This window comes from Oryctolagus cuniculus, chromosome X (assembly GCF_051225735.1).
Source record: "Oryctolagus cuniculus isolate XC-2025 breed Fujian yellow rabbit chromosome X, ASM5122573v1, whole genome shotgun sequence".
NCBI lineage: Eukaryota > Metazoa > Chordata > Mammalia > Lagomorpha > Leporidae > Oryctolagus > Oryctolagus cuniculus.
In genome coordinates, this window is record NC_142888.1 from 32,185,302 (window position 1) to 32,199,169 (window position 13,868).

Consider the following 13,868-nt stretch of genomic DNA (forward strand, 5'->3'; position numbering starts at 1 on the left):
TCTCAGTAGATGCTATTTCCTGAAGGTCTACATGTGCACTAACTTTATTAAAACAAGACTTCCAGACATTTCTTCTTATTTCTTGTGGCTGTGACCCCCCCCCCTTTTTTTTAACTATTTGGAGATTCCTTACACTCTCTCTCTCTCCCTAGCCCCTGTCCAAGCTAACAAATTTGTTAGGCAATTTAACTGCATGACATGAGAGAGTGTAGCATTCAGTTAATGGGAAGCTGGTAATACTGTGTTAGTAATTCATTCACCTTTAAAATTTCTGTGGCTTTAATCTTGTTAATATTGGTTCTAGGGGAGTTTCTATCTAATAATTAAGTTCATAGAATTAAACTAAAAGCCCTACATACAAAGTTTTGTGTTCTTATGGCTTATAGACATCAGTATTTTTAAAAACTATTTGAGTAGTAGTTTCTTTTTCTAGCTAAGAACATCCAACTTACAGACATTGTAAAATGAGCTCAGGTTTCTGCCCTGAGAGTGACTGTTTTCTAGCAGCAAATTCCCCAACTAATAGAGCAGTCTTGTCAGCTCATAAAAGTGAAATATGACTCAGGAAGAGTTCTATAAAATAAAGTAAGACTTCACAGCTGTTGACATTCTCTTATGATTTTTAGTTCTTGTTTTCTACTACCTTTTTGAACTCAGTTTCCTGATGTAGGCAGGATTTATACTACTTTGACCATCCTTAGTTGGTAGGTCTTCATGTTTTTAAATTGTATCTCTCTCTTAGAAACACATGTATATGTTTATAAAAAAAAAAAAAAAAACACCCGCACAACAATTACCCAAGGTTGTTTGACTTCTTATTTCCACATGGAAAAGAATTTTTCCATCTTTTTTAAAGCATCCCTTTCCTTTCAGCAATTTTCCAAAGATTAATTTCACTTTGAGGCTACTTGGTTGAAGGAGTAGAGTAAGCTGATGATAAGTTTTAAAGACTTTGGTTTAGAAATGCTAGCATCTTCATCCTTTTTACTCATATGCTGCAGCCTCTTCATAAATTTACCTCAGCTTTCCAACAATATCATGTTGCTTTGTAAATCAAAAGGAAAAACTTGTCACTGGCTCAGATATTCATCCTTACTTAATTAAATGAAATAGCAAGTCATGTGGCACCATCTCTAACATACTAAAGGTGCTAGAATTTGTAAATTTTAATTTCTTTCCTTAGTAGCTTTCTTTGGTTCCTATGTAAAATATTGACAATCTCTGATTCCTTGAGGTAACCATGCCTAGCCTACATTCCTGCCCTCTCATCCCTTATATGAATCATTTACATTACTGGAAATGAAGAACCATGCAGTGGATAGACAGATTTTATTTATTCTTGGTTCCATATTAACCTTAAGAGATGTGGCTTATTAAACTCCATTGTATTGGTGTTCTGGAGCTTCATGTAGCATCATTTATGGTTTGTGAATGGTATTTCTGGGATGCCTTGGTGCTTCTGCCTTACGTGATGTTTTATCTATAGGTCAGCATTGCTTGTCCTGAGAGAATGGAACCAATCACAAAGATTTCTCACATCCCCCCAAGTCGGTGGGCCTTAGTCTGCAGTCTGTGCAAGTTGAAGACAGGGGCTTGTATTCAGGTAAGTCCCCATGAGAAGTGGTGGAGCAGGCTAACCCCAAATTGGCCAAGGGGCACTCAGGAGGCCGCTCACTCATTCCTAGGGCTCTGCAATTGTACAGACCATTTCTGGAAATGACTATTCTAGCTGTTGCCTCTGAACTGTCCTGCCTTTTCTTTTCAGTATTCATAGGGATAGTTCATTTCCATCCATTGCTGTCAGAGTTTATGCATTGCATTCTGAAGCTAATGATAGATACCATCCTAAGTGGAAATAAGCAATAACTCTAAAATTTCACACCCATGTTCTTGTGTGGCCTACCCACTAACTGTAAATGGACTAGGGTTACAGAATGATTTGATAGGTGGTGCTGATGTTAGCCATTTTGGTAGGGAAAGATGCACTGAGTGAGTTAATTCTTTTGGATAGTTTTGAATATCATTCTCATAGGTACATTTGTTGTATATGATAGTGCAGGTAAACTTTTCTGAGATATCTGAGGCAAAGGAATTCAGCTGCTTGAAATACAAGTAGCAGCTGGCATGGAACCCAATAATAGCAGCTGGTAAGATTGAGGACTTAGATAAGATTGGAAAAAGAAGTTGCCTCCAGTAAAGGGATAAAGGATAATTCTTCATAATCTTCCTTTCCATACTATCATTTTACTTTCTATTACAAATGTAACAAGGTAGCTTTGCTGACAAGAGGGAAGGAAAGATTGACCACCTTCTACCCCTCAGACCTCTTGCAAATGAACTGCAGAACTAATTGGAGTTAGGATTCACCTGCTGACCTTCACAGAGAAAGAGCGATACGGTGGTATAGCTTAGGCACAGTGGCTCTAGATGTTCTTGTTGTCTAGCATGAGAACATCATGTTCCAGGTTCATCTTGTATATTTCTTGCACCAGACCTGGAATCAGCTACTCTTCCAAGGGGCCCTGGTTCTTCTACTGGGAAGTGATATTTAAAGAACACAATCTGGAGCCGGCGCCGTGGCTCAATAGGCTAATCCTCCACCTTGCGGCGCCGGCACACCGGGTTCTAGTCCCGGTTGGGGCGCCGGATTCTGTCCCGGTTGCCCCTCTTCCAGGCCAGCTCTCTGCTATGGCCAGGGAGTGCAGTGGAGGATGGCCCAGGTGCTTGGGCCCTGCACCCCATGGGAGACCAGGAAAAGCACCTGGCTCCTGGCTCCTGCCAGGATCAGCGCGGTGCGCCGGCTGCAGCGGCGGCCATTGGAGGGTGAACCAGCGGCAAAGGAAGACCTTTCTCTCTCTGTCTCTCTCTCACTGTCCACTCTGCCTGTCAAAAAAAAAAAAAAAAAAAAAAAAAAAAAAAAAAAAAACACAATCTAGACTCCCAAAGGCTTTTTTAATTTTTTAAATTAATTTTTATATCTAACAGAGTTGTATATTTTTCATATTTTTTGTTCTTTGTTTTTTTTCTTTTTGCTAATTATATTTATTTTAACTACAGCTCTTTAGCAATTGCAAAAAAGAAAAATTTGAAAGGAAATCATCCAATGGGGTCTTTTGCCCTAACATATTACTTGTTTATGTTTTAGTTCTCTTGGTCCATGCTCCCCATATATCAGCCCCTTAAGGGCCAAGATTGTCTACAATTCTTTTGTGAATTTCACCTGATACTTGTAAAGTGCCTTTGCATTGTTAGTGTTCAGTTAGTATTTATTGAGAAAATATATTTATATTTTATTGTACCATAGATTAGTTTGTGCCATGTATTTCTTCACTAAAAATGGAATATTTCCCATGTTTTTGTAATTAATCATTTTATAATAGTATATTGACCTTATATCCAGTAATTTATTTATTTTCCTTATTGTAGTTCTTGTATTTTTCCCCAACTTTTGCTGTCTTCAGGAATGTTTTTAATAACCTTTAGTTACTGGCAATATGACTGTGGTAAGAGAAATATTAACCTTGACCTTAGCAGACCTAGATTTGCATTACAGCCCTGCATTATGCACTACCACATTCTTCCCTTTATTGTAGTTATTTATGAGTTTTTTCTTCCCTCTTAGACTGTAAGCTCAGACTGTTTCATCCTTAGATTCCCCCCAGGCCCTGACATCACATGCAGACAATAAATATTAGATTGATGGATGAACAGATGGGTAGATGAAACATTCTGGAGGAGATTCCTCATTTTCATGGCAATTTTCTCATTGTCATTTCTTAGAGTTCAGATTCTTCATTTTGGTCTTGCCAAATTGAAATCCATAAATTTTTCTTTTAAGAAATTACATTATGCTACAAATATTTATGTCTAATTGTATGCCAGGCTTTGAGCCTATTGATGAACCAACGGAGAATCTTGTACCATGGAGCTTACATTTTAGTTGGGAGAAATAAACAATAAACAGTAAATATTAACAGCATTGTTAGAGGATGCTAAGTGCTATAGGAAGGTAAAGATATAGAGTATGTTAAGGAAGGGAATGTGAGGCAGAAGCCCAAGTTAACAGTTTAAATAGAGTGGTCAGGGTAGGACTCACTGTGGAAGTGAAATTTCAGCAAACACTTGAAGGCAAGAGAAGGTGAATGTAACAGGTTCTGGGGTTTTGCAGCATAGTGGGGTGACTGTGGCTCATGAGGTTGTATTATATTCTATGTAAAGAACAGAAGAGAGGCCAGCACCGTGGCTCACTTGGTTAATCCTCCACCTGCAGCGCCGGCATCCCATGTGGGCACTGGGTTCTAGTCCCGGTTGCTCCTCTTCCAGTCCAGCTCTCTGCTGTGGCCCAGGAAGGCAGTGGAGGATGGCCCAAGTGCTTGGACCCCTGCACCCACATGGGAAACCAGGAAGAAGCACCTGGCTCCTGGCTTTGGGTCAGCACAGCGCCAGCTGTAGCAGCCATTTGGGGGGTGAACCAATGGAAGGAAGACCTTTCTCTCTGTCTCTCTCTCTGTCTATAACTCTACCCATCAAAAAAAAAAAAAAAGAACAGAAGAGCTGGTAGGCTCTAAACACAAAGAAAAGATAGGAAATTGGAAAGTTGATTGCCTATTCTGGTCAGTTTAAGCTATGTATGTGTGTTAAAATGTTGCATTATACCCTTTAAAAATGTGCAGTAGCACATATTAATCCAAAATTTAAGAATAAATTTAAGAAATAGAAAAGGGGCTATGCGGATTTTAGGGTAGAAGAATTCCAGGCAGAGGAACAGCCATTGTGAAGGCCCTAAGATAGAAATGTGTCTGGCCATTTTGAAAGACAGGAAAGAGACCAGTGCAACTGGAATAGTGTGTGTGAAAAGAGAAGATCAAAGAGATTACTTAGGGGCCTGATTGGTTAGAGCAGTGGTTGGCAAATTTTTTGATAAATGGCTGAATAGTAAATATTTTGGGGCTGAGGGGGCCATACTGTCTCTGTCATGACTACTCAACCCTGCCTTTGTAGTGTGAAGGCAGCCATAGACAATACTTAAACAAATGAACATCTGTGTGCCAATAAAACTATTTATAGACTCTAAAATTTAAATTTCATATAATTTTCATATCACAAAATATTCTTTTGGTTTTTTTTCACCATTTAAAATTGTAAAAACCATTCTTAGCTCATGGGACCACACATAAACAGGCTTCTCTGTAATCTTGGAGCAGATCCTAAAGTCTGGGTTCAGATCAGGTATGCCAGGCAGCTCTGAATTTTGACTAGACCCTGGACACTCTCACTCTAATGGCCAGCCTTCCAGAATTCCCTTAGGGTCCTTCTATATCTTCTGTTCAAGCCCCATTTAACCTAAATCCAGATGCTTTAGGTCTTCTCTGAAAGGAAATAAAGAAGAGTAGTTAAGAATATGGCCTTTGGAGATAGACTCCTGGGATTCAAATCTTGGTTTCACTTTTCAGTACTTAGTGCAGTCTTGGAGAAGTTATCTAACATCTCTGTGCCTCAGTTTCCCCATCTATAAATGGAGAAGATGATAGTACCTACTTAAAGTGTTAAAGAACTCAACACAGTGCCTAACAGAAAGTTAATGTCAGTGGTCCTTTTAGTAATGCTTGTTATTGTTCACATTATTTCCTAGAGCCAATCTGACTTTGCTAATTAAAAGGCCTAGCATTCATCCAACCAAGCTGAATAGAATCGTCAGACATTTGAGGCTCAGATACATTCCTCTTGACAGTAGAGAGACCTGTCTGAAGTCATTTATATGTCTGTTGAAATCAAAATAAATTGGTAGGTCACTGTGAGTTTATTGTTAGGCTAAAAAGAGTTTGTGAAGGAAGTGAACTTTTTAAAAATGCAAAAATCTTCAGCCAATAGGGAAATGGTGAGCAGACAAGTACATCTACTTAATGACTGTTAGAGGTAGTACTGGTGGAGGAAAAATAAAATGAAATGTTGAGATAAAAGGATACTCCCCTCCAAAAAGGAATGCCTTAATATTTTCCTCACATGCTTCAAATTTTGTCAGTAAAAATTATTCTAAGACTGTCTGCTCCTTGCCTTCAGGAGCCTGAAGTCTGTTAAAAGTTGAATAATACTGCAGTGACATCTCTCCTCAGACCTGTAGACCCTTAGGGTTAAGATATCAGATGGGCCAGTGGTCGATATTGGTGCTAGTGTTTCTAAGTACACAGTGGCTGAAGTAAGCTTTTTTTGCTGGTTTGGACCATTTATGACATTGTTTCTGGGGACAAAATTTGATCAAAATGTTCTAACAGCATCCATTTGTCTGTTCATGAATTACTGGGGATTAAGGGCAACCAAATGGATACTGTCCTGCGACAGGACAAAAAACAGTGAGGATGTAGGCCCCAGGCCCTTGGTGCCCCAGGCAGGTTTGATCTGCTCTTAGGAGAGCATACTTTTCTGTTTGCAGGTAGCAAAATACTTCTGTTCAGAAGAAAGAAGTGCTTTAATTCCTAAATCAGTCTGTGATGTTCTTTTTCAAGTTTTTTATTCCAGCCACCCTATTCAGTCCAATGCTCATCACACAGAAACTCTCCTTACAAATGTGGATGTGTAAGTGTAGCATTTTCCCTCTACTGGAAAGTATTTAAAAAATTATTTTCTGCAGTTTCAGCAGAATTATGTAGAAAAAATTTCCCCCTTTAGAAGTAAGCGAACCACAATGAGATACCACTTCATATGCAGTAGGTTGGGAACAACAAGAAAGGCAAGCAGTAAGCACTGTTGTCTAGAATGTGGAGAAACTGGAACCATTGTGCATAGCTGATGGAAATGGAAAATGATACAGGTATTGTTGAAAAGAGTTAGGCAATTCTTCAGAACATTAAATGCAGATATACCATGTGAATTAGCAGTTCCACTCCTAAGTGTGTACTTGTAGTTCAAGAGGTCCCCAAGAACCACCCTCAGGTTCAATAATTCAGTAGAAGGACTCAGAAAAGCTGTTCTACTCACAGTCGTGGTTTATTACAGTGAAAGAATACAGATTTAAAATCAGCCAAGGAAATTGGCACATAGATAGATCTTGGTCCAGGAGAGACCAGGAAAGGAGTTTCCAATTACCCCCTCCAACTTGAGTCATGCAACCATGCTTATTTCTCCCAGGCACAGTTATAATACACACAGAGTAGTGTCAGCTAGGAAGATTCACCAAGCCTTAGCGTTCAGAGATTTTATTAGGTGTCAGCTACCTAGACACAGCTGTCCATCTGCATGGCTGACCTTAGTCTCTGATCCCAAAGGTCAGACTGATACTGCAAGGCCCAAAGCATGCACCATAAGTCACATTGTTAGCAGAGGCTATCTGACTTGGCTCAAGGCCTCTGGGAAACAGAAACACTCTTATCAGGCAGTATGTTCCAAGGGCTTAGAGGTGACCTTTCAGGAGCTAAAGGCAAAGGGCTAAACCTCTCTTTGGACAAGATTAATCCTTTGCTGCACAATACCCAAGAGAAATGAAAATATATATTCACATATAAACTTCTATGTGAATTCTCTTAGCAGTATTATTTTATAATAGCCAAAAAGTAAAAAAAAAAAAAAAAAAAAAAAAAAACTCAAATATCAACTAGTAAGTGGATAGAATATATCTACACAATGAATATTCGGGAGCTATAAAAAGGAATGATGTTCTAATGCATGCTACAATATGCATAAACCTTAAAAAATGCTGAGTGAAAGAAGCCAGACACAAATGGCCATGCGGTATATGATTCCAGTCATATGAAATGTTCAGAAGGAGAACATCTAGGGAGACAGAAAGTAGAATAGTGGTTGCTTGGGACTAGGTTTGGGAACAGGGAATGACTAAAAATGGGTGTGATTTTTTTCTTTTTCTTTTTTTTACAGATTTTATTTATTTATTTTAGAGGTAGAGTTATAGACAGAAAGAGGGAGAGACAGAGAGAAAGGTCTTCCATCCACTGGTTTACTCTCCAAATAGCCACAACGGCTAGAGCCTGAGCTGATCCAAAGCCAGGAGCCAGGAGTTTCTTCCGGGTCTCCCATGTGGCTGCAGGGGCCCAAAGACTTGGGCCATCTTCCACTGCTTTCCCAGGCCATAGCAGAGAGTTGGATCAGAAGTGAAACAGCCAGGTCTCGAACCCTTGTCCATATGGGATGCTGACAGCACAGGCAGGGACTTAGCCTACTGCACCATAGTGCCGGCCCCTATATTTCTTTAATGGAGGCAATGAAGATGTTCTGGAATTAGATAATGGCAATAATTGCACAACTCGAAGTATGCTAGAAACCACTGTAATACACACTTAAAACTGGTGAGTTTTATGTAAAGTATATCTCATTCATGAGTGCTACTTGGCTTATCATGGCTTATCACAATGACAACATCGTTTTTACAGTTAGTTTTTCAAAGAATTTTAAAAATAAAAATAAAGCTGCTTTGTAAAAAAAAAAGTCATAATACCTCCCCTGTCACATTGGTAGAAATAAATAAGATTTTACATTTTTTTATCTTTTTAAGTTTATTTTGGTACAAAAAATTTTTGAAATCCGTGTATAGCTGCTTCTTGGTACAAAACCTTTTTGAAATCCGTGTATAGTTTGTTTCATAATACACATTTTGAAGACCCCTCATATGCATGGATTTCAAAATTTTTGCATTAAAATAAACTTATATTTTAATTCTATTTTCCATGAATTTTTCAGTGCCCTCATGTGTTTTAGAAAAAAAAAAAAGGAAATAGGTACTTGACTTCAGTATTCTGTAAAATTAGACCCGAGAGAAGTGACTTTTAAAAAACATTCTTTGATTTATTTGAGAGGCAGAAAGAGAGAGTCAGACGACAGAGCTCCCATTGGCTGGTTCACTCTCCATGCGCCAGCAAAAGCCAGGGCTAGGCCAGGCCAAAGCCAGGAGCCCAAAACTAAATCTGTGTCTCGCACATGAGTGGTAGAGAACCAACTACTTGAGCTGTCTTCATGCCTCCCAGAGCTCATATTAGGAGCCATAAACTGAAACCTAAGCACTCCTAAGGACACTTGAGTTGTGTGCATCCCAGCTGGCATCTTAGCTTCTAGATCAAACACCCATACCAGATGATCTTAGGTTTTTTCTAGTAGTAGTTTTATGTCATGCATACATTCCCTTGGAAAATTCTTTTGCTTTTTCTTCCCTTATTTTTAGCTGTTATAAAACATTAAACCAGCATTATGCCCAACACTTTAAATCTTTTGCTAAATAATGCAGTTGCAATTTTTTTTTTGCTTTTTTAAAAGATTCATTTGCTTATTTATTTATTTGAAAAGCAAAGTGACTGAAAGATATTCTGCCCACTAGTTCATTCCCCTCAAATCTCCACAACAGCCAGGGCTGCCCCAGGACAAATCCAGGAGTACAGAACTGCCGTCATGTGCTACTTTCCAAGCACATTAGCAGAAAGTTGGATCAGAAGCACAGAACAGTTGGGACTTGAACCAGGCACTCTGATAGGAGATACAGGCATCCCAAGCAGCAGCTTAACTTGCTGCACCACAATGCTTGCCCTGCTATTTATTTTTTAACTGTCTGACTAGTGTCTTAGCCAAGTGAAAACAAAAGCTACCCAAAAACAAAAGCTAAAAGTATGTCTTGAGTTTCCATCATCCTCATTTTCGTGAGGCTTGTCAAATACACGGAAGTTTTAAGGATGTAGGTTTCAATGTCATGTAACAAACTTTTCCTGTAGAGTTTTCCAAAGTTAGAGTGGGCTCTCTTAGGAGATTATGAGTTTCTTCTCAGTGGAAGAATTCAATAAGTAGCTAGATCACCACTTAATGGAAGGTGGAGAAAGGTGGGAGGGTCTGGAGGTAGAAAATCAGGTACTCTAGAGGAATTTCAAGCAAAAGTAAATGTGAGGCTGATCTGATGGCCTTAGACTTAAATTCCATCCTTGGAAAGATATTCCTTATCCTGTGAAATTAGCTTAAAGATTTATTTTATTTATTTGAAAGGCAGAGTTATGTGGTGTTTGGGGGGGGGGGGGGGATCGAGAGATCTTCCATCTACTGGTTTACTTCCTAAATGGCCGCAACAGCCAGAGCTGGGCCAGACCAGAACCAGGAGCTTCTTCCGCATCTCCCATGTGGGTGGCAGGGGCCCAAGTACTTCGGCCATCTTTCTCTTTTCCCAGGCACATTAGCAGGGCTCGGAATCAGAAGTGGAGTAGCTGGTACTTGAACCAGCACCCAGATGGCACCGACCTGTTAACAGCACAATGCCGCCCCTTGTGAAATTAGTTTAAGCAGAATTTGCCTCATTAAATCTTTGATGGTTGCCAGTATCCTGTTGAATTTCTCAGTCTAAGGAGAATCTGTCAGGTTTTGCATTCTTTTTCTCCTTGGTTGTATCCAAGGTCATTCTGTGTGTTTAATTATCAAAAACCCAGCTTATTAGATACTTAATTAAGCAGTGTGCCCTTCACTTTTTTTTTTTTTGGAAGTGTAGACTTCCAAAAGAGTCAGCTTCAACAATGAGATTTCAGTATTTCTTTAAGATTTATTTACTTATTTGAAAGAGAGAGAGGTCGTCCATCTACAGTGAGAGAGAGAGAGAGACAGAGAGAAAGGTCTTCCTTCCATTGGTTCACCCCCCAAATGGCTGCTAAGGCCGGTGCGCTGCGCCGATCTGAAGCCAGGAGCCAGGTGCTTCCTCCTGGTCTCCCACACAGGTGCAGGGCCCAAGCATTTGGGCCGTCCTCCACTGCCTTCCCAGGCCACAGCAGAGAGCTGGACTGGAAGAGGAGCAACCGGGATAGAACCGACGCCCCAACCAGGACTAGAACCTGGAGTGCTGGTGCCACAGGCAGAGGATTAGCCTAGTGAGCCACAGCACTGGCCCAAAGCTTGAATTCTTGAGTTGAAACTTTAAAAGGGGGAGTTTCACATGTTTAAGCTGCCGTTTTTGCTGTTTTCCATAAGAGCAGGCTTCCTGAGTTACTTAAAAAGCATCTATCATGGTCAGTTTAGGACCAACTTTCTCCTTGTCTTTCTTTTGCTTCCTAAAAAGCTGTCAATTTAGGCCCAGAGACATAGGGCTCTCCCTCTCGCCCCCAACCTTGACAGCTGTTTTCTTCTTGTAGTGTTCTGTGAAAAGCTGCATCACTGCCTTCCACGTCACCTGTGCCTTCGAGCACAGCCTTGAGATGAAGACCATCCTAGATGAGGGGGATGAAGTGAAGTTCAGGTCCTACTGCCTCAAGCATAGCCAAAACAGGCAGAAACTCAGGGAGGCCGAGTACCCCCACCACAGGGCTACAGAGCAGAGCCAGGCCAAAAGCGAGAAAATCAGCCTGCGGGCCCAGAAGCTTCGGGAGCTGGAGGAAGAGTTCTATTCCTTCGTCCGAATGGAAGATGTGGCTGCAGAGCTGGGGATGCCCACACTGGCTGTGGATTATATCTATAACTACTGGAAACTGAAGCGCAAAAGTAACTTCAATAAGCCATTATTTCCTCCGAAGGAAGATGAAGAAAATGCCCTGATACAGCCAAAAGAGGAAAGCATTCACACTCGCATGAGAATGTTTATGCACCTTCGGCAGGACCTGGAAAGGGTAAGGTGACCACCACCACCTGTGACTGATGTGTTATGGTCTGCATAGAAATGGGGTACCCACTTCCACTTTAAAAATAGTTCGTTATGGTGTGGGCTTCTGAGACCTTGCTTATGTTATGATATCGTCGTGGCCCCAGACATTGGGCTCTGTTTAAATTTTTAGCAGGCACATTCAGGGGATTGGAGAGGCCTTATTTATATGCTCTGAACTTTTAATTTGAAATAAATTCTCATTTAATTTACTTTTATTCACTTTTGAGCCTAAATTGACTCAACTGTATTTTACTGACACATTTTGATACTGCCACCTGAAGAAAGCTTTAGTGAATTTTATTAAAGAACGTGTTAAATCAGGGTTTCAAAAACTCAACACTGTGGAGATTTTGGGCTGGATAGTTGTTTATTGTAGGGGACTGTCCTTTGTTGTAGGAGACATTATAGGATGAGCAGCATCCCTGTCCTCTACTCACTAGATACTGTAGCACCTCCATGACTCCCAACATGACAGCCAAAAATGTCTTCAAATTACCGAATGTACACGGGGGGTCAAAATCATCCCTGGTTGAGATCCACTCAACCAGACAATTCAGTATAACTCATATGTATCATATCTACTAAATTAGGTACTGCAGGGGTTCAAAGATAAGTTAGGTCCTATGTTTATCCTAGAGAATTGCATAATTATAAAGTGACTTGAATTGTTTCTGTACCAAATTTGAAAGAGAATTGACATATCTGGCTCACTTTTAAAAATTTAATATGTACCTATATAATATCTACTATTTTGTTGTCAATAGTGTTTTATGCATTTCATAAATGTTAACTCATTTAATCCTAGTATGCATCTGGAAAGATACTGTTATCATCCTTGTTTACAGATGAATAAACTGGGACACAGTATAAGAAAGTGAGGACTTTACTCATGTGGTTGTAGAAACTTGTTGAGCTCAAAGTATGAGCCAAAAAAACACTTCCACTTTCTCAGCATACCTTTATCCTGCTGTTCCAGCACTCCTTAGAAAATTGTACTGGATTCAGCATTGTCATCATTTGTACTCACATATCTGAAGGGAAAGCTGAATATTTTTTAAAGATTTATTTGAAAGGCAGAGTTACAAAGAGCCAGAGACAGAGAGAGAGGTCTTCCCTCTGCTGGTTCACTCCCCAGATGGCCAGAATGGCTGGAGCTGTGCCTATCCAAAGCCAGGAGCCAGGAGCTTCTGGATCTCCCACAGGGATGCAGGGGCCCAAGCACTTGGGCCATCTTCCACTGCTTTCCCAGGCCATAGCAGAGAGCTGGATTGGAAGTGGATCAACCAGGACTCAAACCAGTGCCCATATGGGATGCTGGCATTGCAGGTGGCAACTACCCGCTATGCCACAGCACCAGCCCCAAAGCTGAATTGTTAAAACCATCAGTTGATGTTCCCAGCATGGCTGCTCAGATTAATATTGATTCCAGGATACTACAAATAGAGCAGATTTCAGGAGGCTGTTTGGGAGCATTTTGCTTGTGCTATTGATATATATGGAAACTATGATCCCATCATTGACCATCCTGTGTGCATTTCTGTGGAGTGACTATTCTAGGACCCTTGGGTTCTATCTTCTGTTTTCACCAACCCTCCAGCCCCTCTTCTGACTTCAGTTGTCTTCAGTGAAGCTTAACAGCTTCAACTGTCAGGTTGTTTAACATGACAAACAAATCTGCTTGTTGGGGATTGGGCTTTCAGGTCCGAAACCTGTGCTACATGATAAGCAGACGTGAGAAGCTGAAACTGTCACAAAACAAACTACAGGAACAGATCTTCGGGTTGCAAGTCCAGCTTATTAACCAAGAAATTGCTGCAGGTAACCTGTTATTCAAGATGTCCTAATGCATATGTAAACTTGTTTAACCTATTTTAGCAATTTAGATTGTATGTCAATTGTCCACTGAAAAATCCTTTTAATATCTTGTCTAATGTCTTATTTGCTTTCATCTAGCACTGATACAACTTTGCAGTGTCAAATCATGAAGCAAAAAGTCCCAGAGTAAGGTTGTGGGTGTTTCAGGTCTAAGACAGATGATCTAGATCCCAGAGAGATATTCAAGGCCATTAATTGGAGTCACAAAATTATTCTTTTACATTTAGAAATCAATGTGATAAGATCTAGTCCCATTTTACAGAAAACACTTAACCCCAGAGTTACTCAGCTTAATAATAGTCTATTAAAACAAATCCTTAACTAGGAGTTACAGATCTGGGCTCTTTTTATTTACTAATATTTTTTGAGCACCTACTGTGGACTAAGA

The 13,868-nt window shown here is 40.2% G+C and overlaps 1 protein-coding gene across 12 annotated transcripts in view; it reads left to right on the forward strand.

The window, feature by feature from the left end:
* JADE3 (jade family PHD finger 3) overlaps positions 1-13,868 on the forward strand; it is a 159,767-nt gene that overhangs the window by 141,349 nt on the left and 4,550 nt on the right. For all 12 annotated transcript variants that reach the window (XM_051827043.3, XM_089324410.1, XM_089324411.1 and 9 more), the window contains 3 exons: positions 1,487-1,603; positions 11,100-11,570; positions 13,306-13,423. In XM_051827043.3, the coding sequence (XP_051683003.1) occupies positions 1,487-1,603; positions 11,100-11,570; positions 13,306-13,423 (706 nt within the window). The remainder of the gene's footprint in view (positions 1-1,486; positions 1,604-11,099; positions 11,571-13,305; positions 13,424-13,868) is intronic.